The sequence below is a fragment of the Rhinolophus sinicus genome, chromosome 10 (genome assembly GCF_057876585.1).
Source record: "Rhinolophus sinicus isolate RSI-liver-muscle chromosome 10, RSI-T2T, whole genome shotgun sequence".
Taxonomy (NCBI): domain Eukaryota; kingdom Metazoa; phylum Chordata; class Mammalia; order Chiroptera; family Rhinolophidae; genus Rhinolophus; species Rhinolophus sinicus.
In genome coordinates, this window is record NC_142510.1 from 14,555,606 (window position 1) to 14,578,147 (window position 22,542).

General features: G+C 52.1%; 1 protein-coding gene and 1 long non-coding RNA gene across 3 annotated transcripts; one reads left to right on the forward strand and one right to left on the reverse strand.

The window, feature by feature from the left end:
* The first annotated feature begins 50 nt into the window (after positions 1 to 50).
* On the forward strand, positions 51 to 11,463 carry LOC141569445 (uncharacterized). 2 transcript variants are annotated; one of them, XR_012493084.2, is made up of 4 exons: positions 51 to 234; positions 1,954 to 2,778; positions 3,738 to 3,878; positions 10,994 to 11,463. It is a non-coding gene; the product is annotated as an uncharacterized LOC141569445 (long non-coding RNA). The 2 variants fall into 2 exon arrangements; XR_012493083.2 differs by lacking the exon at positions 10,994 to 11,463 and adding an exon at positions 5,419 to 8,011.
* CCNF (cyclin F) lies at positions 1,190 to 21,351 on the reverse strand. Its single transcript, XM_019713191.3, has 17 exons — positions 21,250 to 21,351; positions 20,031 to 20,185; positions 18,865 to 18,971; positions 17,822 to 17,889; positions 16,415 to 16,608; positions 15,988 to 16,041; positions 15,253 to 15,357; positions 14,872 to 14,949; positions 12,836 to 12,987; positions 10,512 to 10,676; positions 8,423 to 8,546; positions 7,988 to 8,168; positions 7,554 to 7,641; positions 5,096 to 5,195; positions 4,881 to 5,008; positions 3,969 to 4,138; positions 1,190 to 3,227 (listed from the first exon to the last, which is right to left on the reverse strand). Exons 1-17 carry the CDS (start codon positions 21,263 to 21,265, stop codon positions 2,758 to 2,760), a joined length of 2,355 nt encoding a protein of 784 aa, XP_019568750.1. The 5' UTR covers positions 21,266 to 21,351; the 3' UTR covers positions 1,190 to 2,757.
* Positions 21,352 to 22,542: the final 1,191 nt, after the last annotated feature.

The window sequence follows — 22,542 nt, forward strand, 5'->3', positions numbered from 1 at the left end:
TATCCCTCCCGCTCTCCTGTGTGTGACTGATTGGGAGCTAGGCCCGCGATCTCCTGTGACGCGCAGGCTTCTGGTTTGGATAACCGGGTAGATGGTAGCATCTGGGATCGCTTAATGCTTGGCTTCGCCTTCGTCCCTATTGAAGGTTCTCTAAAGCAGGAAAGCAGGGCCGACCTGCCTTGCGAACCCTGGACCACCTAGCACAGGGAAAAAGGCACGTGGAGGGACCCAAAGGTACGTATTTACGGGAACAGTCGCTAGAGGTGAGGATGCCGTGTGTGTGTGTGTGTGTGTGTGTGTGTGTGTGTGTGTGTGTGTGTTGGGAGCAGGGATGAGGGGACGGAGTGCCCACTTTTGGACGTATTGGTGATGGCATCCAAGCCCCTGGGACCCAGGTTATGTGGCACATGGAGCAAGACGGTTTAAGGTGGGGAGACTGAGGGATGCATGATGGAAGGGGAGCTGGAGCCCAGAGAGATGGAGGGACAGCAGAGCCTGGTGTCAAAGCAATGGGAGGCTGTATCAGGAAGGTGTCCACGGGTTGGGGGATGAGGCCTTCAGTGACTAAGGACACCCTGGGGGGATTGTGGGAACAGATGCTGGCTGGGAGGAGTGATGTGGGCAAGGCCCAATGTCATTGTAGGTAACAATATAGAGATCTTGGGGATAGCCAGGATGACAAACCTTGTGGGGGTACAGGGAGGAGCTGCAGCATAGGGGACAAACATGAAGGGGAGTTGAGGGGGCAGACAGAAAGGGGAGGGAGATTGGGACCCAGGCAACCCTGGGACTGCTCTTAGGGTGGCCCCTCTATCTGCAGTCGCCTGTTTTTATGCATAATGGGGGAAGCCAACGCCATTCCTGCCAATGAGATTCTGTGAGGTAGGAGGGGAAGGGAAAAGGGTACAGTTAATACTTGGGAGACACAGGGAGAACCCACACCATAGTCAGTGGGCACCAAGGTGACCGTTAGGACTTGGGGAGACCCCACACTGTGGTCAGGTGGTATTAGGCCCCCAGGTTCCCCTGGAGTGGTTTTCTCCTATAGGTGCAGGCTGGGAGAAGGCAGAGAACTGGGTCCATCCAGAGTTGGGATTTTGATAAGGGCTATGGACAAGTGCCCCAACTTGACTTGGGTGACAGTAGGAAGTGACAAGAAGGCAGTCAGATATGCACATCACTCAGCTGCCACGATCCTCATCACATTTAATCCTCACAACACCCCTGTGAGGTAGGTATTATTGCCCCATCTTACAGACAAGGACACTGAAGCTCACACATGCCCAGGGGCCACATAGCCAACAGGAGAGATCTGCAATCCCAATGTTGGGGTCCCCTCACCCCAACCACACCCAACCTGGAGTGGTCAGAATTCGCTTACAGTAGCAAAGACAGCTCCTACTGGGACACACACGGACACACACACACACACACACACACACACACCCAGAAAAGCCACCACTGAGTCAACATCTCCATGTCCCATATAGTTTTGGTTCAAGAGCATTTGGGGGACACTCCTGGCCAAGTGGTTGGCCCTTTCTGACATTTTGGGAGGAAACAAAAGCTATCACAATAGGGCAAGTGTCAGTGGTCAACACAACTGGGCAAAGAGGTCAGGTCAGTCTTGGGCAGATCCCTCAGGTGTTTTGGCTGCTGCCCCCATGGAGGAGCCCGAGTCTCTCGGCTCATAATTCTCAGGAACCCACAGCAGACCCAGCCTCACCCTGCAGGTTCTCGGGATCTTGCTCTTCTGCTCACCTCAGTTACAAATGATGTTTTTTGTTTTTTTTCCTGGCTAACCGCTCTAGGAAAATTCTTTCAGCATAAAGAATTGAGGGGTTTTGAATCAGATTTTCTTTTTTTTAGTTGAGTCTAAATAACGTTAAGAATCTCTTGTTTTTTAAAATTTAATACCTCCTATTTTAATTTTTCTTTTGTTTTGCATCTTAGAAAAAGAATGAAGGATGGAAATACAGGAAAAGAAATGGTCCAGAAATTCAGTGTAAACAGAGATGTTCACAGACACCACCTACTGGGGACTCAGACAGATCATTCCAGAAGGAGGCACAGATTTCTGAAATGAGCTGGGAGTGCAGGAGGGAGGGGGCATACAAGTATGACCGAGATGTCAAGGCTCTGTTCTGCAGAAAGTCAGGGCCCGTATGCCTGGTGGTCACACACAGCCCATGACAATGCACAGGGCAGGGCTCCCTCACCGGACCCTCTGCCCTGTGCGGAAGGGAGTGGATGCTCCAGGCAGGCCAAGGTGGGTGCAGGAACATTGGTGGACTCAGAGCTGTCAGCTCTCCCTAGAACTCCACACAGATGTGGGGAGATGTAGGCAAGTAGCTGTGCGAGGCTACTTGGGTCACACGTGTTCTCAACTGGGAAAGCTGTCAGCTTCTGAGATGGGGTTCAGAGGTGTTGGGATTATCAGGATATGGGCTCAAGCTCCCTAGAGAAAGCAGGACAGAGACAGGAGGGGTCAGAGAAATAGGCTTTACGCGGCGAGATTGCTTTGAGGCTAAACTTTGCAAAGAGAAGGCTCTGAGGTTTTGTTCTGATTTAGACATTCTGATGGCTCAAATGGGACTCCTCTGGTGAAAGACACTTAGTGTGCGGAGTTCTCCTCTGTTCCCCATGCGAGGCCACCGGGGGTTCTACACATCGTCCATCTCCAGTGCCCCTCCCTTCACTAACGCAGCAGCAGCTTGCTTTCAGCAAACATTCACTGTGGCAAACACTCTGACACACTCACAACTTCAGGAAGCCCAGGTTTGTGTCCTCCTCCTCCTCACTGGGGGCGGACAGGTTTTTCCTCTTCACCTCTCGCTGGGGAATGCTGCTCTCCGGGGAACTTGGGGGACGACACTGTAAACATGACTTTCTGGCGTGATGGTGGCAAGGCTGTGTGTTCAAGTCACTGCCTGGGGACAGTGCTGAGGTAGATTGGGGAGGGCTACCGTCCCCGGAGTTTGTGGGACTTGTGCTACTGACGGAGGAGTACCCTGAGGTTGTAACGTCCTTGCCCAGCTCTCTGCTTCCGCAGACAGGGGGCTCAGGCCCTGGGGCCGGAGGTGTCTGGGTGCTTGGCGCCAGGGTGTGCAGGTCCTGGCATCCCACCTCCTCCAGGGAGCCCTCCTCGTCACTCGATTCCTGGCAGCAGTGCTGTTCTGGGTTCAGATACACCACAGTGACATCAAGGATGCCGCTGGGGGCCGTCACTGTGGGAGAGGTTGGAGAGAGGTCAGGTCACAGCCTGAGCACCGGGGTGACCCCCGCCCAGTCAAGACTCGGGTGGCCCAGGATCCAGCTCTCAGGCAGGGCAGGTGTGGCTCTCAGCCATGTGAACTGGACCTCACTAGACAGTCCCCTGTGCTGATCTCCTTCGGGTTAAGAAATTGAGGGTGAAGTGCCACCTTCAAGCTTGGGGTGGCACCCAATGGGACTTGGGGGACGATAGGAAGTAACAACAAACTGGTCATCTAATTACTTAACCCCGAGTGGACACAAGCGAGCAATTGGAAAATTGACAGAATCTGCTTAAATTTGGCTTTCTGTGCAGAAGGCTGCCTGAGAACATGGGGACGGAGCCTCCTGCAGCCTTCCCTGAAGGGGCATGTGAGGCACCGAGCCCAGTAGGGAGGTGTGGGGGTGGGGGTTACATCTCATGGTGTTCTAGAATAATCTTATTGTGAACTCCAGACAGGGTCTCTTCCTCTTCCCCTGCCCAGGAGAGTTCCTTCCATTAACACAGGCCTAGCTGGAACTGGACACACATTTGGCCTAAATCCTCTCCCCCAACCCCTCAGCTGTGGTGTCTTAGGGGCTCTGTTCTCTCACGTCTACCTGTGTCTGGACATGTTCTCCTGCAGGTAAGGCCAGGGGCTCTCGTCAAGAGCTGCCCTTCTGCTCGCTGTCCCTCTGGCGCCACCCCTGGGCAGCTTCATGGCTGCGGGACTCACCATCACCCTCCTTCTCGCCCTCACTCTCCTGGTCGCCCTCGTAGCCGGAGCAGTAGTCCAGGCTCCAGTCCAGGAAGCTGCCCAGTAGTGTCTCCTCCTGGCTGGACAGCTCCGCGGTAGGCGTGGTGACGAAGCTGCCTCTGTCCTCCTGGAGGCTGTTCTCTCGCTTCCTACGAGGTGGGGGAGCCAGGCACCCAGTGTCAGGCCGAAGCACTGGGCGGCTCTGCCTGGTCCTTGGCACCTGCCTGCCTTGCCCCCGTGTGCCATGACAGGGATGCCAAAGCCACCCAGTGCACGCCCACAGTCCCAGCGGCAGGGCTGGCAGCACACGAGGAGGGGCCTGCTCATCTGGACTTTGCAGGATCAATAAGAGTTCTTCAGGTGGGTGAGGCGGGGAGGGGAAGTTATTCCTGGTGGTACAGTCAGGACACCGAGATGGAGATGGAGGTAAATGGGATACACTCAGGAGATTAGGGTAGAGATGAGGGGAGGTGCTGAGAACACTAATGAGGTCACAGCTGCAGTGCAGGGTATGCCAGCAACACTGGAGCAGTGGGCCCAGGGTGACACGTGATGGGTGCGTACAGGGCCAGAGCCTGAGATGGGCTCAACCTGTGTTCAAGCCCATCTTCCAAGGGCACCAGTCAAAGCAAGAGGAAAATACACTGGAGGAAGGAGGATGAGGCTGCAGACAGTGTACAGTGCCGCTCAGGCCAGGGGCCTGAAGCTGGATTTAACCCAACTTGGACTTCCAGGGGATTGGCTGCTTCTCCCCGTTATGCCTTAGGAGCCCCTGGTATAAAAGGGGGTAACAGAGCCCCTCAGGCAGCTGCAGGGGGCATGAGGGAACCCAAGCCCAGCATACAGGAGCCGACACTGCCTCACACACTTAGGGACACAGGGATTACTAACCGTTTGGTTCTCCTCGCAGAGGGAGAGCTGAGGAAGGCATGAATGTCCCCTGTGCTGAGGAAAGACGCAGGTTCTGGGCTCTCTTGTTTCACTCCTAAAGCTGCACACACCTGTCCATAGCTCAGCACCTGAGAGGAAGCCAGGGTCAGAGGGAGGGAAGAGGCCTCAAGAGGTGGGGCTCCCACCTGACCAATGGGGGATGGGGGGAGTGGCACCTCTTCCCGGCTGATCTCTTCATAGCGCTTGTCCTCAAATCGCTGTTTCACGGCAGTCAGAGAGACTTGCCTGTAGTCCTTGGGGACGTCATCATGGAAGCTGCAAACAGAGGGACACATGAGAACAGTGGGGGGCAGGTGGGGCTCTGGGACGGGTATCATTGGCATCCCGACGCCAGGACCCCTGTTTTTAGCCTCCCTCGCTGGAGAGGGGACAACCCAGTCCAGCGCTGGGAGATAAAGTGGGCACCACTGTGGAAAAGTCTGGTGGTTCCTAAAAGTTAAAGCTAGAGTCACCTACGACCCAACATTTCCACTCCCAGGTGTAACCCCAAGAGAAATGTGAACACACATCTACACGGAAACGTGTACGCGCATGTTCACAGCAGCATGATTGCTAACAACCGAAAGGCAGAACAACCCTACACCCATCGATGCACCGCTGATGAACACAATGTGGTCCCTCCACACGGTGGAATCTTATCGCAGCAAAAAACATGGAGGTGGAAGAGGCTGGTCACAAAAGGCCACATATTGTATGATTCCATTTCTAGGAAATGTCCAGAACAAGCAAATCCATACAGACTGAATGTAGGTGAGTGTTTGCCTTAGGGCTAGAGGAAGTATGGGGTGACAGGTAAGGTGTGCAGGGTTTCTTTTAATGGTGGTGAAAAAATTCTAAAATTGACTGTGGTGATGGTTGCACAAGTCTGAATATACCAACAGCCTGTCGAAATACTTAAAAAGTTTAGTTTGTAAATAAATGTTTCCAACTTACCTGGTTTGGAAAAACATTAAAAAATAAAAATCTCGGGGCGGGGGAGCGGGAAGCAACAACTTTTGGTAGCCAGGTAATATCTATTTGCATTCCTAGTGTGAGCAACTGTGGGGTCAGACACACGCTGACCCATCGACTATCACCGGCACTGGCCGTTCATCAGCTACAAGGTCTGGGCACCGCAGCAGAAAGTGAGCTGAAGCCCACACTACCCCCAAGGAACGCTGACAGGCCCCCTGAGGCTGCAGCACAGCTGGGAGGGGAAAGAAGCTAGAGCAGGGGCTGGTCAGAGGGATGCTGAGCTGGCGAGTTCTGATCACATCCCAGGAGGTGTAAGCAAAGTGACAGGCTCAGAGGCAGCCACTGCAGTGATCCAGGAGGTGGCTGAGGGAGTGGCCATGGGCAGGCGGTGGAGGCCGAGGGGCCCCCATCCCAAGATGTGCAAAGAAAGTGTGTTGGCCTCGAGAGCCTCTGGGAGGTAGGGACAGAAAAGCAGAAATGGGCGGGCCCAAGGTCTCTGCTAAGATGACAGGGCCTTTGATAGAGAACTGAATGCAACCTCCAAGGAGTAGTGGCCCCGGGAAGAGAGGGGTTCTGGCTTGGTAAGCTGGCAGGGGCGGCTAGGGCTTGGGGGTACAGATGTGTTCTGAATCTTTGAAGTGGTTATATTTTCCAGGGACATCTGAGAAGCAGAAAGCTGGAATTACCCACACCCTCGTGTAGGGGGAAGGGAACACTGAGGCAGTGTGGCCAGGTGCAGAAAGGCTCATAAAGTCATGGGGACTTTAGCAGCTATACCCACTGTGAGGAGGGGAGTGGGGACCAGAGTGAGTAGGCCGAGGGGCGGAGATTGGCAACAGCCAGGTATGTGCCTGGGGGCCAAAGTTTGCCAGCTCCTGAGCGAGGCCAGTGTGGTACACTGCAATTCCCACCCATCAGGGAGATGGTGTCATTTTTTATTTTTCCCCCCTTTCTTCCGCCTCCCCTTACACTCCAGTTCAAGCCATTGTTTCTCAGTCTAGTTGTATAGGACACAGCTCCCTGGCCCACACAGGTATTATGAGTCTTGCACTCCCCCTGGCTGAGGCAGGCAGGCCGACGCTGGTCGGCCCCGCTCACAGCAGCTCACAGTGGCTCTCGCTGGCTGCCAGCTGCTCACAATGGCTGCCGGCCACTCATGCTGGCTGCTGGCTGCTCATGGCAGCACACACCTAACGCAGCACACAGCAGCTCATGCCAACCTCCGCTGCTCACGCCAACCTCTGGCTGCTCACGGCAGCCCAGCTCCAGATCCATTGTTCACAATTTTAGCTGTAGAGGGAGCAGCTCACTGGCCCATGTGGGAATCGAACCGGTGACCTCGGCGTTAAGAGCACGGAGCTCCAACCACCTGAGCCACCGGGCCGGCCCCTCATTTTTTCTATTATGTTCTGCTGCCTGTGGAATTCTGCTTGGGTTGGGAGGAGCTGCTGCACACGCATCGAATGTTAAAAAGATGGAAATGTTAAAAATATGGAAAATGGCCCTGGAATGTTTCAATGTCAACTCTGAGACACACCTCACTGCCAGAAAGGTCTGTGTGGGTTGATGGTCCTCCTGTGAGCCCCACCCCCATATTTGTGGACACAGCCTCTGTGTCAGAAGTCGGGTGGGAGGACCCATTTCCTTTTGCAGACTCACCACTTTTGATGAAGGCTCAAGACACAGGGTATGAGATCTTCACAGGAGAACCCAGTGAGGTCCCACAGCCGAGTGGTCCAGGGCTGTGCTGGGGAGGAAAGCAGGAATAGTGGGACTATTCTGATGCCCACTCGCGCCCACAGCCCAGATGGTTCTGTTGTGGCATTTCCCAGAGCTCAGGACTCCATATTCAAAGCATGCCTGCTCACTGTCAACAGTGTGGAAAATACTTAAGCTAGACCCATCCCTAGCCTCACCCCCAGAGAACAGTTTTTAGTCCATTCTGGTGTCTCCTTCTCCAGGAGAGGTGGGCATGCTTCTTTTTCTCTTACTTTCCCCCTTGTATCTGAGCATTGTCTCCTGACCCCAGAAATCCCCTAGGCTCCTGGCTCAGCCCGTGCTCTGAGCAGCTGGCCTGGAGGGTGGCTCCTTACTCTGCCCATGTGTCAGCCTCGCCAGGAGCAGGGCGGCTGCGGCCAGGCGGGCTGGAGAGTAGGCGGCCAGGCTGGTGTGCAGCAGGGAGAGCTCGCAGAGAAAGCTGCACAGGTGCTGGGTTCTTGGCGTCACAGGGACCAGCGTCAGCAGGATGTCCTTGTAATCAACCACAGTGGGGACCTAGATGGAACCAGGAAGCAGACGTGGGGTCGCAGCATGCAGAGGGCTCATCCACCCAGTCAACAGGGAGGCTGGCCCAGCTTGGAGTCTGGCCCGACCGACGTTCAGGCTGGACGCCAAGGCGTGCGGTGACAAGATGCCCTCTGGGTTGAGGACTTGCCAGGGCAGGAAAACACTCTGAATACCCTTGGCTCCTGCTGCCCCCTCACGTGACCTCCACTTCCATCTACAAGGACAAAACCAACACCACTTACTCGAATCTTCCCTTCCAGGGCGGAAATGATCTCTCCCATCATCCTCACCAGGTCCTCGTATTTGTACGTGTTGTCCGTGAGCCATACCGCCTCCCGGATCGTCAGGATCTCTTTGCTAATGAACCTGGAATGTCAGGAAGGAGTGTTGAGCCCACTTCCCTTGGTGGGGTGATTGCTTTAGGCTTCAGTGACAGGGATCAAAAAGGTGATCTGGCTGCCCGTGGCCACTGAAGGGAACTGAAAAGGTTATATGATCCTGTCCGAAGGGGCTGAAAGGGAGGATTAGTGCCACAGGCCGTGGGAGTGGTGGACCACCATGCCTGCAGATGTTTCTGTAAAAGGCACCCATGAAGGACAGGATAAGTCAATCTTCTTAGCAATTAACGGAGGGTTTGCCCTGCCTCATGCCAGATTCTACAGAGTGAGTATAAAGACTTAAACCCAAGAGGCAGGTGAGCCAACAGAACCAAACTGGAGGTTGTTTAAACATCAGTACACAGCACGGAGTCTGGCCACAGGAACTCAGGAACTTGATTGTCCCTTAGGCAGGTGGTCACACCCTGTTCTCTACTCTCTGTCAGCGCCAACTATCAGGGAACACGCTGGTCCACTGAGTCTGCTGAGAGCATCACCCCGGGCAAGGGTAGACCAGGGTCAAGCCTTATGGTCGCTCTGTCCTGAAAACTGCAGCTCCCACATTTGTTGTCGACTTGACTGAGAGAGGATGGGATGCATGGGGACCAAAGGTGCTGGAAGGATGAGATGCAATTGGGGCCGAGAGCCCTGTAGTTGGAGCAGCTGCACGTAGTGCTTTGAGGGCAGAGGTGGGGGCATCTCAGCCTTTCCAATTTTTTAAAGCAATTATCTCACTGCTAGTGAGTCTGTGGTCCAGTAACTCGGTCTCTGATGGCAAGGATGTAATTATGCCATATAGACCCAGGAGGAAGGAGCCCTATCTGATCAGCCCTCTCTGGTGAGAGGACTTGGAATCCTGAGAGGGGACTGGACAGTGTGTGGCTGTCTGCTCGCTGACTGAGCCCACGTTCCCTCTGCCTGTAGTCCTATGACCCTGTTTCCACGACTACTCAATGAGACCACTTTCCAGTTTCATTGGGGCCACGTGACTGAGCTCGCTGCAAAGGTGGACAGGGTGACCTTAGGGGTGGGGGGGGGTGTGTGTCAGAGAGTAAGACGGGAACTGGGGCTCTTCTGTGACCTCATGAAACAGAAAATCCATCCCAATAACATGAGCCTGGATGCTCTGCCTCTGAGTTAATGTGCAAAAGAAATCGATCTCTGTGTAGTTCACACCACTGTGTGCAGTGAGCCTGTTCGTCACCCCCAAGCCTTACACAAGGGCGGGTGGTCTGGGAAGCGCTGTCCAGGGGTAATAGCAGACCATGCGGGGGATGTCTGGCTTAGGAAAACTAGAAAATGCAAAACGCATGGTGGCACCTGAAACTAGTATTACAAAAAAATTAAATGAAAACAAACAAAATGTGTGGTGGGAATTGCCGTCCACATTGCTTCCAAAGGCAAAACCGGGGCGGATAGGTATTTGTTAAAGGACAGCAGATTTAGGTGAAATATAAGATGATACAGCTTGAAAAGTCAGAGTTGCCCGGGGTGCAGGCTGCCATGCAAGGACGCACCCTGTCCCTGTTCGGGTGAGAGGACATGAGACCCATGAACTCAGGTCTTCGAATGACACATACTTGAGAGACACATAAAACGAGTCTTTCTGTGACCTCGGATGGAGGACACCAGAGAAGGTAGCTGATTATGACGCTCCTTGCGAGTCACCCTCAGGGACCAGGGGAAGAAGGGTCCAGCCTGAGCCTGCCCAAGCAAGGCCACATCCTGGGTCTTGAGACCATGTGCTGGGACGAGTGGCCACCCACATGCCAAGGGTCAGGTCTGCTGTCCCTGGGTGGGGAGGGCCACGTGGCTTGGGCACTCCCTAAAATTAAAACCATCTAGTGAGGTGGGACACTGAAGGCTTATTTGAGCGAAAAGCCAGCCCATGAACTTGGGCAGGGTTAGCACGCTGTGTACCATCCCATGGGCCCGGCCATGGGGGGCTTCTCACCGGGTACAGATGACCATGCAGGCGATGCCTAGCAGCTGGAGCCTGTACCGGGGCACCAGCCTCCTCCGTAGGTACCGGTCCACACATTCCACGGTCAGGTGAAGGCACAGGCTTGTGAAGTCCTTCATGGTGGCGACTTCTACCAGCCAGTCGATTAGAATGTACCTGCAGGAAGAGCACCACCCCTGAACACTACAGCAAGCATTCCCGAATGTCCTATCCCCCATTTCTGACAGTCTGTCTATCCTGAAGGCGTGAGCTGGTCATCTGCGCCACTGTTTCACCCAGGAACCATCCGAGGCTGAGATGCCATGTCCAAGGAGGCTGGGGAGGTCCCCCATGTCCCAACTTTGTTTCTGGGAGGCAGGTGGGCTCACATATCTGTATCCCTGCCTCCGCCAGAGTCCCCCAGGCACTCGATAAGCCTGGCTGCTCACAGGTAAGGGGCAAGGTGGGTCTGCTCTATAGGGCTTTTCTCTCAGTCCCCAGGACCAGAGAAAAGGTGCGAGCTCTTCGGCCGTCCTGCAAACCTGTGCTCTGCCCAAGGAAGAGCTCACCTGTGGGGTCATTTACCAAAACCCTCTGCAATGGCGCAAAGAGTCAAGAACACAGCTAAAGCAGGATGCACTGAGCCCATGGGCTGGAGTTCTGTCACCCAGCAACCCTGGCGGAAGTGGCAGCCTGACAAGAGCTCATAGACACGGGGTCCCTCCTCAAAAGGGCTAAACCCGGTGGCCAGGGAATGCTGCGTGCAATGGGAAGCACACCCGAGTACGGCAAATGCCTTTCTGAACAAAGGAGAGTGATGGACAGAACAGAAGCTCGAGAAAAAGCATGATGCTGCAGGATTCTGTGCAGACAGGAGGGATGGGTTCCTGGCATCAATCCAGAAATGTCTCTTATAGGCGGAGGGAAGGAGGGAAAATGGGGTTGAGGTGGTGGAATGGAAGGAGGAGAGCAATGGAGATGGAAGGGGGAGAGGATGGAGGAGGAAAACTAGCCTCTATCTTCTCAAGGATAAGGAAGACAGCCTGAGTGGCAGGTATTGGAGGTTTAAACCAATCACTACAGGAACAGAAGACTCCCCTACACAGACAGATTTAACAAGGTTAACGATCTGACTTATAAAAAGACAAACCGAAGTGTATACTTTAAAATGGTTAAATCTGAAACTAATGTTATATGTCAATTATACCTCAAAAAAAAAAAAAAAAAAAAGTTGGCAGTTGCCTGGCACGGAGGACAATGAAAAGATGCAACTCAAGGGCTAAAATGATATTAATATTTCAATAAAATTATTTTAGTTCTTGAAAAGGAAAAGTGAAATTTATGTTACCCTGCCCAGAAAAGAATAGCAACAGGCCCCCCCACCCCCACCCCAGAGGCAGGCTGACAAGGGCACGAGGTGTTGTTATCAACGTATTCTTCCAACAGAAAGAGTGAAGAGCTGAGAGAAGCGGGGAGAAGGGCTGCCGCCCGCACCACAGGCACAGGATTAAAAACCACAACAGCTTTGTGAGATTGAATGTGGGAGCAAAGGACGATGTATTGCACTGTGTGAGAGATCAAGCCTCTCTAGGGAAGGCACAACCCTTTCAGGAATAAATGTTTATTGAGAACTTACTATGTGTGGGGTCTTGTCTGCTGCAGTATAGCCAGAACCTGCCTAGTATAAATCCAAAATGTATTTGAAATCTCTTGCATAAGCTTAAAATTATTCACATTATCCGTTTTACTAACATGTTCTGTGATTGAGTGTATGAGTGTCTTATCTCTAAACCTTGAAGGAAAATGGACCTGCAGGAGGAGGGGGGTCATGCCGGACTTTCAGGCTGCTGGGCACATTGCAACTGCCCAAAGAGCATAACTCCCGGGGTCAGGCTGGCTTGCATGGCCATGGAGTTTCACGCACCAAGCTGATGTAATGATGGAGTGTAAAAAAAAAATAAAAATGTTTTTTGGCTCCAGAAATTGGGGATAAGAATCCCATCATTTTAGAAAGACACTTGAAATGGTTTTAACTGTTCTGAGGCTCAGAAAAGAAATCCAGAGAAAGCAGATGCTTATTATGTGGGATATTTTCTATTCAAAGCTCTGGATAACTTAGGCATTAATTGTTTAGAACACACACACACACACACACACACACACACACACACACACACACACACACACACACACAAAGTGGGGATCCTAGTGGGGTTGACAACACAGGGTAATCTGTGACAGGTGGCTCAGGGGAAACATGACCAACAGCTCCCTTCACCCCAGAGACCAGTGGTCGATCTGCCTCACGATCAGCAGCTCTGGCTTGAAACCCTCACCTCATGGTGTCATTGAGTCCCTTCTGCAGGGAAAAGACCTCTTGCTTACTGGCAGCATGGGAGGCCTGAAACAGCTGGCAGACTATCTCATTGGAAGCTTTCGCTTCCAGTCCAAGTTGGTTTCCATGTGCACAGGCTTTGGCTAAAGACAGCTGAGAAGGAAAGACACACAGAGTGAGCATGAAGCAGTGGCTTTTGGTTTTATTTCCAGTGCTCGCTTCAGCAGCACATATACTAGAATTGGTTTTATTTCCGAATGTGAAGGGCTGTTGAGGGAGAAGTGTATACACATTCACCCTCCTTACCCCTTCTAAGCCATCTGGAACCAGTGTGGCTCAGGTTTTAATTATTCTTTGTGAAATAAGAAATATATCACAAGATAAAGAATTTTCAAAAAGGACAAAAGTTTAGTCCCCTTCCCACCCTGGTACAGCTCCTCAGCCAATTTAAGTCTTCAGCCAACTTTTTTTTAAAAATTGTTTCTGTTCACCCCTTGCCCCCGCAATTGTGAAAGCTAGATGCTCCAGGGGTAAGCTGTAGAGCAAAGTGGCATTGCTGGGGGGCTCAGATGATCTGGCTTTGAAACCTGGGTCTGTACATGACCACTGGCAAATTGGAGGAACTGCTCTGTGCTTCAGTCTCCCTTTTCATGAACTGACAGAGACTATGTGCTTTGCCAGATGGATGTGAGGATAACCCGAGATGTGTCTAGCATTTTGAACAGGACTCACCCACTAAGCCCGCAAATGGTTATATCAACCATTTCTATGTATTTCCTTTCAGATTTTTCTATGTATTTGTAAGTGTGTATCCATTTGGGATCACAGTATATACACTACTTTGCCCACCTAACAATAACGTGGTTCCTTAGGATATGAAATATCTGTTAAGCATGTTACAGCTTTTTGGGTGTTTGTGAAGGGTTTTATTATTTTGTGGGAAATCTTTGTGTAGGCTTTTTAAGTACCTGCGCCCCTCTGCTCACAGGGTCAGTCCACAGAAATGGTTTTGCTAAGCCTTTTGCTACTTGTGCCCAAGTGCTTTCTGAAGGACCGGCCCCAATATTCATGTCCACTAATAGAACACTGTCGTGTCACATCTTTGCTAGCAAAAACGGCTACCGTTAAAAATGTCTATTTTCTCAAGTCACTAGCAATCTACTCAAAAACAGTCAGAGAATATATATACGTACATGTAATTTGCTAATATGATCTAGCTGTAATCTCGTTGAAACTCACGCCTTTCCAGCCAGCAGTGGAATGCTGCTGTGCTGTGTTTCGACCTGTTGTGTTTATTTCCTCTTTTCTGAGAGGACACTGAGGCCCTGTGGACTTCTATCAGCGTCTCCCTATTCTTATTGATGAGCTTAAGCTTCCACTAGAACCACGTTGTTGATGGTTACGTCTTGTAAATTTGCTGACTGCCTCTTGGACCTACACATTACCGTGGTCTGTGGTATGCCAGGCCGGGCCATGTACCACTTTGTGATTTCTTCCCTAGCTTTCAAGGGTGAACGACTCTCAACCCTCCACTTAGTTGGTTGAGCTTCTACCCACCTGGCTTTCTTTGATTTGTCTTGAAACCATGACTTCTTTATAGCTACAAGGGGAAAGTAGCTGGAGAACACCAACTACAAATCCCTGATGTCCAGGTTCTGACCCTGGACCACCTGGTGAGCAGGTCAAATAGAGAACAGGACAGGATTCCACATGCCCATCTGCTCTAAGGAGACTCAAGTTCTGTTGCTGAGATAAGCTTTACCTACAGGACAAGTTTAGGGAGCGGTATGAATCTTGACAGCAGATACAGTCCACAAGCACTTAGAAATTAAGAGGCTGGCTGGCTGGCTTAGGGACATTGGGCTTTGAGACCATGGGGTGGAGATAGGCAGAGATGAAGGAAGCACTTCCGGGCTCTCCTCCCCAAGCACCCCAGACCTAAACTCCTTTAAGAGCCAGCTCCAGCCCTGGGCCAATCTTACGGTCTCCCGGTGGGAGCCCAGGAGGTGTAAGGAGAAAGGTCAGCTCCCGCCTCACCTGTGCTTCCCAGCAGCCTTTGGCAGCATAGTCCCTGAGTTTCCGGAAGTTGTAGAGGCATCGTCCGGGATCGGACATCTGTCAACGGGAGAAAGTCACCATGACTTTATACAGTAGTATCTCTGGAGAAACTCAGAATTGACCCATGGGGTCCTTAAATGTTCCCACCCGCCTCCAGACAGTCCCCGGCTGTGCTTTCTTCCCTGCTCTTTATCCCCAAATGACAATGGTGCTGAGAACAGCCCACTGACAGTGGCTCCCAGGGGCTTGGGAGCCATATGAGGACCCCCCTGTGTGCTGACAACCTCATCAAGGGCCAATTAGGAGACTGTGCTTTTGGCCAACATAATCTCTCCTCTCCCCAGACCCCGGTCCACTCACATCCATCCTTCTGTCACTTTCCCAGAGGAGGTACGAGCTGGTCAAACATCCCTGATTAGCAGACTCTTCAAACAGGTCACGGGCCTGCTGCTTTTTCTCTTCATCCTGGAATAAGCCCAAGCACAGTTGAGTCTGATTTTCTACTTTCTGCTAAAGCATTCCGCTAAACATCTTCGTCCGTCTCCATATCTCTAAGCGATCACATGCATTGCTCTTTAATGAGCTGACGAAATCAGAGTAGAAATGACTTCTCCAAAGACACCATTTGACAACCAATGTGGAAAGCAAACTCAGGTTCTGCCCTCATAGGTCCTCCTTTCTCCTGGACGAGGTTTGTGTTGGGCTATCTCGGGGTTCCTCCACCTCCTCCCTCATGCTCAGTGTCCCTCCCTGCTACTGCCAATGCACACCTGTCACCAGAAGCCACCACCTTCCCTAAGTTTGCTGCAGAGGGGGTTCCGCCACCCAAGAGCAGAGCAATGAAACAAGCCCGTGGCCCGGTGTACTGAGATGCTCTGCCCAGCTCCACATACCCTCTCACAGCAGGGCTCACTCTGGCTTTGAACCTTGCACGTCCCCTTCTGCTGTTTTTCACTTACCTTCTGGTCCTTGGTGTTTGCGGCTGCCAGAAAGAGGAGCAGCACAGACAGGCTGAGCTGCTGTATTACGCATGCTCACCCAGGCCAGGGACACGCAAAACAACAGAGTCCAAATGGGACGTACGACTCAACTCACCTCAAAGAGACTCAGCACTCTCCCCAAACAGTGCAGTATGGACGCTCTGTGAGTCTAAAATAAGGAGAAAGAACATTTGATGGCCGCCCCTCCCAGTATGTGTGTCCCATGGCTCCTGACTGCCCCTCTGCACAGAGGCCCGACTGCTTCACGGACCCTCCGTCCTGCCTTCCCAGCTGTTCATATGCCTGCAGTCAAGCCTCTTATCTGATCCCCCTGGCCTCTGGCTCTGAGGCCTCCTCTCCTGCAGGGTCGCTGCTAGACACTCCCACAACCACTCTTGATTTTCTGCGCCTCCACTGCCCTCAGATCCCTGACCTTACATGGTCTAGTGTCTCCCCTCAAGGCTTCCTCACTTCCGGTGACTCTATGGGGCTTGGATTGCCCAGCTCGGCTTGCCCTACATGTGCCCCTAGCCAGGACTCACTCTTTGCAGCTGGCACTCTGCCCTGAGGCTCTCATGTACCACGGCCTTGCAGCAGCTTCCAGACACGGACCACGGCGGGCGGATGAAGAGCCATATGAAAGGCGCAGCGTTGACATTCAGTCGCTCGGCGAGACTGAAGAAGCGAGAGGCCTTTAGGCCGTTCACTTCCGCACGGGCCTCATCAGACACAGACACTGTGGAGATGACAGAACAGAACCCAGGGATGTCTCTGGAGGACAAATGCGGAAAGTTCTCCACGGTCTTTTGTAAAATCCTATAACCTTAAGCCCGTTGCAGCGCAAAGCTGCAGATGTTTTAGGAGAGACCAGCCCTCTAGGACAGGGGCTTCTCCCCTCCCTTTTCTTCCCCTACTTTGTGAATCACGTGCCCCTGCCAGGGTCTTCGCAGCAGCCTGGATTTTTAAGGTTGAGAAGGGACCCCCAATCCTCCCCCCTGCTGGGTACTGCTGCCGCTCTCCCTTCTAACAGGTACTGTGTTTCTTTTTGAGGCAATGAGAATTTCCAAAATCAGACAGTGGTGATGGCTGCCTAACTTCATGAATATACTGAAAACCACAGGGTTGTGTACTTTAGATGGTGAGTTGTACGTGTGTGAGTTATGCCTGCGGAAGGGTGGGGGCAGGACTGCTGCTGTCCCGAGCCGAGAGGAATGCTCATCGTCTCTATCAGTCACAACAGTCGTGTCGACTGACCACATGCAGGGGCTCACTCTCAGCAAGACATCCGATTTTTCAGAAGTGGAACAATAATGGCTATAGCCAAGTCTTTATGTGTTTTGGGAACTGAGACAGGACAGACCGCAGGCTAGTTTTTTGGTGTGCTAAGCAGATAGGCAGGAATTGGGAGAAAGCCACACGAGATTCTTTCAAGGAGCACCTGCCCCCTGGGGGTGAAAATATTCAGGCACCAAGCCGCCTTTGAACTGCTTGTACCTGCCTGCTGCTTGGAGCCTTGGCTACCTGTGTTTTGACACCCCGTGGACTCAGGCACGCTTTGACTGCGCTCCCGTGTTCTGCAGAGGAGCTGTGGCAGAGGAGAGAAACCAGAGCCTACACATGGGCTGCCATGTTAATTGGACAGAGAGCAGGCAGGTGGGGGAAGGCTGCCGGCCCGAGTAGCCCCATTCTGAGCCTCTGCTCAGTCATTCTTTGCCTATTGCAATGAAAGGGTTTATTAAAATAAGAGGTGACTCTCTCCACCTACAAAATCAAAGTTCATCGATGGGTTCCTTAGCAGGGCGGCTCTAGGCACAAGCTCTCTGGAGGAGACAGTAAGGCAGACCGCCAGCCACAGCGACTAAATTACAAACACTGGGAAGGGCTCCTGCGTGTTCTAAAATGTTAATACCAAGTGGGGTGAGGCCAGCTCCAGCCTTGCCAGGACTTACAGCCTTCATTATAGAGGTAGGCGATGCCCAGCTTCACAGCAGCTTCAAAATTTCCCCTTTCAGCAGCCCTAGAACATGAAGAACATAAAACATCTCACAATTTCATTCCATAAAGGTTACGTTCCATCACAGCAGTTGAAGCTACTTGTTTACTGAACAGAAACTTTTTTAGGCAATGCAGCTACATATCATTTATCCATGACGTGCTACAACATGGATGAACCTTGAAAACATGCTAAGTGGAAGAAGCCAGCACACAAGGCCATGTGTTGTATGATTCCTTATATGAAATGTCCAGAATAAGCAAATCCAGACATAGGAAGCAGGTTAGTGGTTGCCAAGGGTTTGGGGGGGTTGCAGGAAAAAGAGGGAGTGACTGCTAATGGCTACAGGATTTCATTTTGGGGTAATGAGAATGTTCTAAAGTTAATTAGTATTGATGGCTGCATAACTCTGCACATATTAAAAACCATCGAGTTGCACATTTAAAATGGGTGAACTGTATAGTTTGTGGATGACGTCTGAAGTAGCCTGCCTGGGACAACTGGCACACTTGGACAGTGGGTCTAGATGCTGGCATACTAGGGCTCATGGGCCTTGAGGCTCATGTCCCCTTTGGCCCTCCCTCTAGGTCCCAATTCTAGCAGGGGGTGGGATCAGCCAGGGAATAAAATGCAATGGGATTTAAATCACACGATTTTGACTGAAAGAAAAGAGAGCTGAGTAAAGTTTCCACACGATGGTGACCTGCGTTTGAGTCAGGCAGAATGGGCTATAGCCCACATGGGACCCTTCAGGAGCACAGCTGTGACTAATGAGTCAGGCCTGTGCCGGTGTGTGGGTGACTGATGACTGTGCTGGAAGTCGTGTGACTTGATGGGTGAGGTCCACAGCCCTCAGTTGCTTCCCAGCTGGGATAAGGCATTGGTGGGGGCTACAGAAGGGGAAAATCATTCCCAGGTCAGCCCTTGGGACACAGGCTGGCATATCAAGGAGGTCCAAAGACGGGACAGAACCAAGCTGTTCTCAGGGTGCAGAGCTACCTTTCAAAGAACTTCAGGTTCCTTGGAGAAGGCCACAACTCCTGGAAGCTGGCACATGCCCACACGCTGGCATGGTTGTCTACCAGGTACTTCAGGTGGGAGTGTACCTGCAGAACAGAAGTGGGGTGAGTGGGGAGATTATCAAGGGACCTCTCAGAAGCCCCATTCCTGAATCTCTTGACGACAAGACGTAGACAGATATAGGGTCTCCTGTACCCTTACCCACCCCAGTAGTAAAGGCCCCCAGTCTCTGTCTCAAAGTAACAGTTGATTTGAATAAAGAGCCCAGAAACAAGTTTCTTTGTGGCTCCAAAGGTGGGGACAGTGGTTCTGGAAGGGAGAATAGCACCTAAGCTGAGAAAGAAGTGATGACACCTCTCTAAGGGTATATACCTTCAAGGATCAGGGAAACCAACTCTAACGGGAACAGGTATGACAGGAATCTGTTTCATGCTCCTTTGGCTGGGGCCTTGCTAGTGGGAACAAGGATGGAGCCTGGGGCTCTCAGAAAAGACGGGCATGCGTGATGGAAGCTTCAGGTAGGACCTGGAGCCTCTGCCCTGGGCGGGAGCCCTGACCACAGGTGAGCATTTTAAGTGCTCATGTTCCCCCTGCCACTGAAAATTGAGCACCCATGGATATTATGACCAAAATGGAGGCAGCTTTCCCAGTTGGAGAAGCGGGTTGTTTTCTCACTAATCACTATATGCCCTCAGTTAAGTGAAAGTGAGGCTGCAGTTCTGATATCTGTAAAATAACTCCCAGAGTCCCTTTCAGTGGGGAATGTTAGATGGGATTGGTCCTCAAGAGTATACTTTGATTCTTTTTAATACTATCTTATTTCTTTAAAAATTTTTTTAAATTTCTTTTTCATTTACAGTTGAGAGTATTATATTAGGTTTAGGTGTAACGTTATTTCTTAAGGGATACAAATTTCACTGCCATAAAAGGGTACTTCCTGTTAAACATTACAGTGAGTGTGCTACATTTTAGCTTTCCTACAATCAGAACAACCTTAAGCATCTATTAACAGTATCATCCTTGTTTCTCGGCTCTTTTTTGTAGGTAGAGCGCTGTTCTGACATTTAAGAACATGAAGTCTTGATGGTATAACCACAATGCTAGGGCTGATGAAAATAGGATACAATTTTCATCTGACAACTTACAGCTCGAACAGCAAGAATGTCCCCAACAGAAAGCCATTTCAGGATATGAAAGAGCACATCTTCAGGGAGACTCAAGATGGTTAGGTTTCGGGGTCTCCTTCTTATTCTTCGTTTTGTAGGATAACAGAAACACTTGGCACACCTACAGTGGATCACTTAAGAAAAAAATCAGAATGGTCTAAGGGGTCTGTTGGAAAGGAATTGTACTGACATGAAAAGTTACACCTGAAGATGGTTTAACAGTTACTGTCCTTTGCCCCACAAAAGGAACCAGCCGTATTTCTCTAGTCCCCAACAAAGATTAAATAAAGGAGTAGTATTATAAGGATTACAAAAGACATCATCATTCATTCAAATATTCAGTAAATATTTATGGTGAATAGCAGAGAATCATGTAATTTGCTATTGGGAAACTTTCTTATCCAGAGCCCAGATGACAACTAGGAAAAGGAAAAAGCAGCCAACACCGATGAGCTTCTCCTGGCATTTCACACTCAGTGAAGCCCCCTAAAACCTTTACTGATTTTTCTTCCATTTGCAAACTTGACAAAAACGCATAATGTTCTATGGGACCTGTGGACTTGGACAATCTGGTTTTCGACTTAACTAGGAGGGTCAGCCCTGCAGGGAAGCAAAGGCTGAACTTGAAGGCCAAGCCATTCCCAGCTCTGCGGGGGTTGGAGCTGCCCTGGGTCCTGTCTCCCCGCAGGGGTCTTTACAACTTCAGCAGCTCCTTCCACATTCTAAGCAGAGGACCTTGAAGCTCCCCAGCATCTCACCTACAGTTTACCTGGTTTTGCACCCGCTCCTCCCTCTGGTCCCTACAGGACGGGGTTGCTCTCCTCCAAATATGACTCCCCCCTTAGTACCTTCCTCCCCCCACTCCCTGCTCTTCACCTGGGTCTTCGCACCCGCAGTTAACGTGCTGCGAAAGCCAGACCTACACGCAGAGCGACCAGTTCCCACAGATTCCACGAATTTTACCGCAACGCTGTCCTTATTCCCTTGCTCTACGACAGACACTGAAACTTAACCACTGTGCTCATAGCCCTCGACAGGAGCCGGGTCCCTCGCGGGGCTTTCACGCGGCGTTGACGGGCATTTAAACCGCGCGCCGGGCGGGCGCCACCGAGATCCCCCGCATCCCGGGCCTAAGGGTTGGAGCCGACCTGCGCAGTCTCGGGTCGCCCTCCCGCCGCCTCCCGCGCCCCGCGCTCACCGCCGCCGCTCCCCATGTCCTCCCGCGCCGCCACCTCAGCCTCAGTCACTCGTCGACTAAGCCGCTTAAGGCGCCCGCGGGCCCTGCGCGCGCCGCCCCACGCAAGCGCAGATCCACCCCACCGCCCGCCCTAGTTTTCAAACGCGCCCGGAGTTCCCATTGGCCGATCCGGGGGGGCGCGCGCCGCGGGTGCATCAGGCCCCGCCCTCCGCCCCGCCCTAACCACGGGCTCGAGGCTCACGCTATTGGCCGCGCCAGGACGCGAATTCGAACACCGGTCTTTGATTGGTGGAGACCACGAGGATGCCCCGCCTTCCACGCCAGGGTCGGGGGTCTTGGAGGAGAGCGGCTCAGGCTCCCGGGTTGGGGCTTCTTTAGTCGAAAAGGCCCGCGTGGGCTCGGGCTGTTCCGGGTTTGGGCCTCGCTGTTGACTCGGCGTCAGAGGTCCCTGCCATCGGAAGCCACGGCGCCCAGTGGCTTGTCAGTGAAGGTCTGTCGTACCGGCCGCGCCTCCGGGTGCGGGGTCTTGGCGGAGGGCGCGGCGCAACTGGACACCCACAGGTACCGCAGGTCAGGGATACCCAGGCGGCCCCTGACCTTCGGCCCTCACTCGGAGGCCGCACACCCTGCATCCTACCCGTGCTTCAAGCGAGGAGACCCCTTGTTCCGGGCCAACCACTGTTTGCATAAATTGTAATTGTAGAAAGTGGAGTTTGAGACCTGGGCTCGAAATCTTTGACTCAGCCATCACGTTTTGCCCCGTCGTCCCGAGGAACGTGGCTTACTCAGGACGCTTACATCGTCTCTGCCCCGGGGCAAGCCCTAACCCTCTCCTTTGACCAGATATCTTCCCAAGTCTGTCCCCAATATCTCCTCCTCAGTGCTACCTGGGAGCTCTTCCTAAAAGAGAACTGCGCACCTGTTTGCTTTACGGGCTGCTGCTGAGCATTCTGTTCGTTCAGATACCAGGCAATGACTACCCCGCCTGTTTTTCAGGAACCAGCTCACATCCCACCTCTTTCATGAGACATTTTGACAATGAAAAAAATGGAATCTCCTGGGAGAAGTGTTTGGTGGAGGACAGAGCGGCTTTTCCTGGAGAAGCTAGGGAATCTGGGTTATGGCTCAAACCCCTCTCGTTCATCTCTCCTCTGTACTCACTGAACCCCGTGGTGACAATGCTCTATGCCAGTCTGGAGCAAGAGGTGGAGAACTGAGGAGGTGGATGATCACAACGCAGGATGTGAGAGTCTCAGTGGTCCCCAAATGACAAGGGGCGAAGGCCCTGGAAGT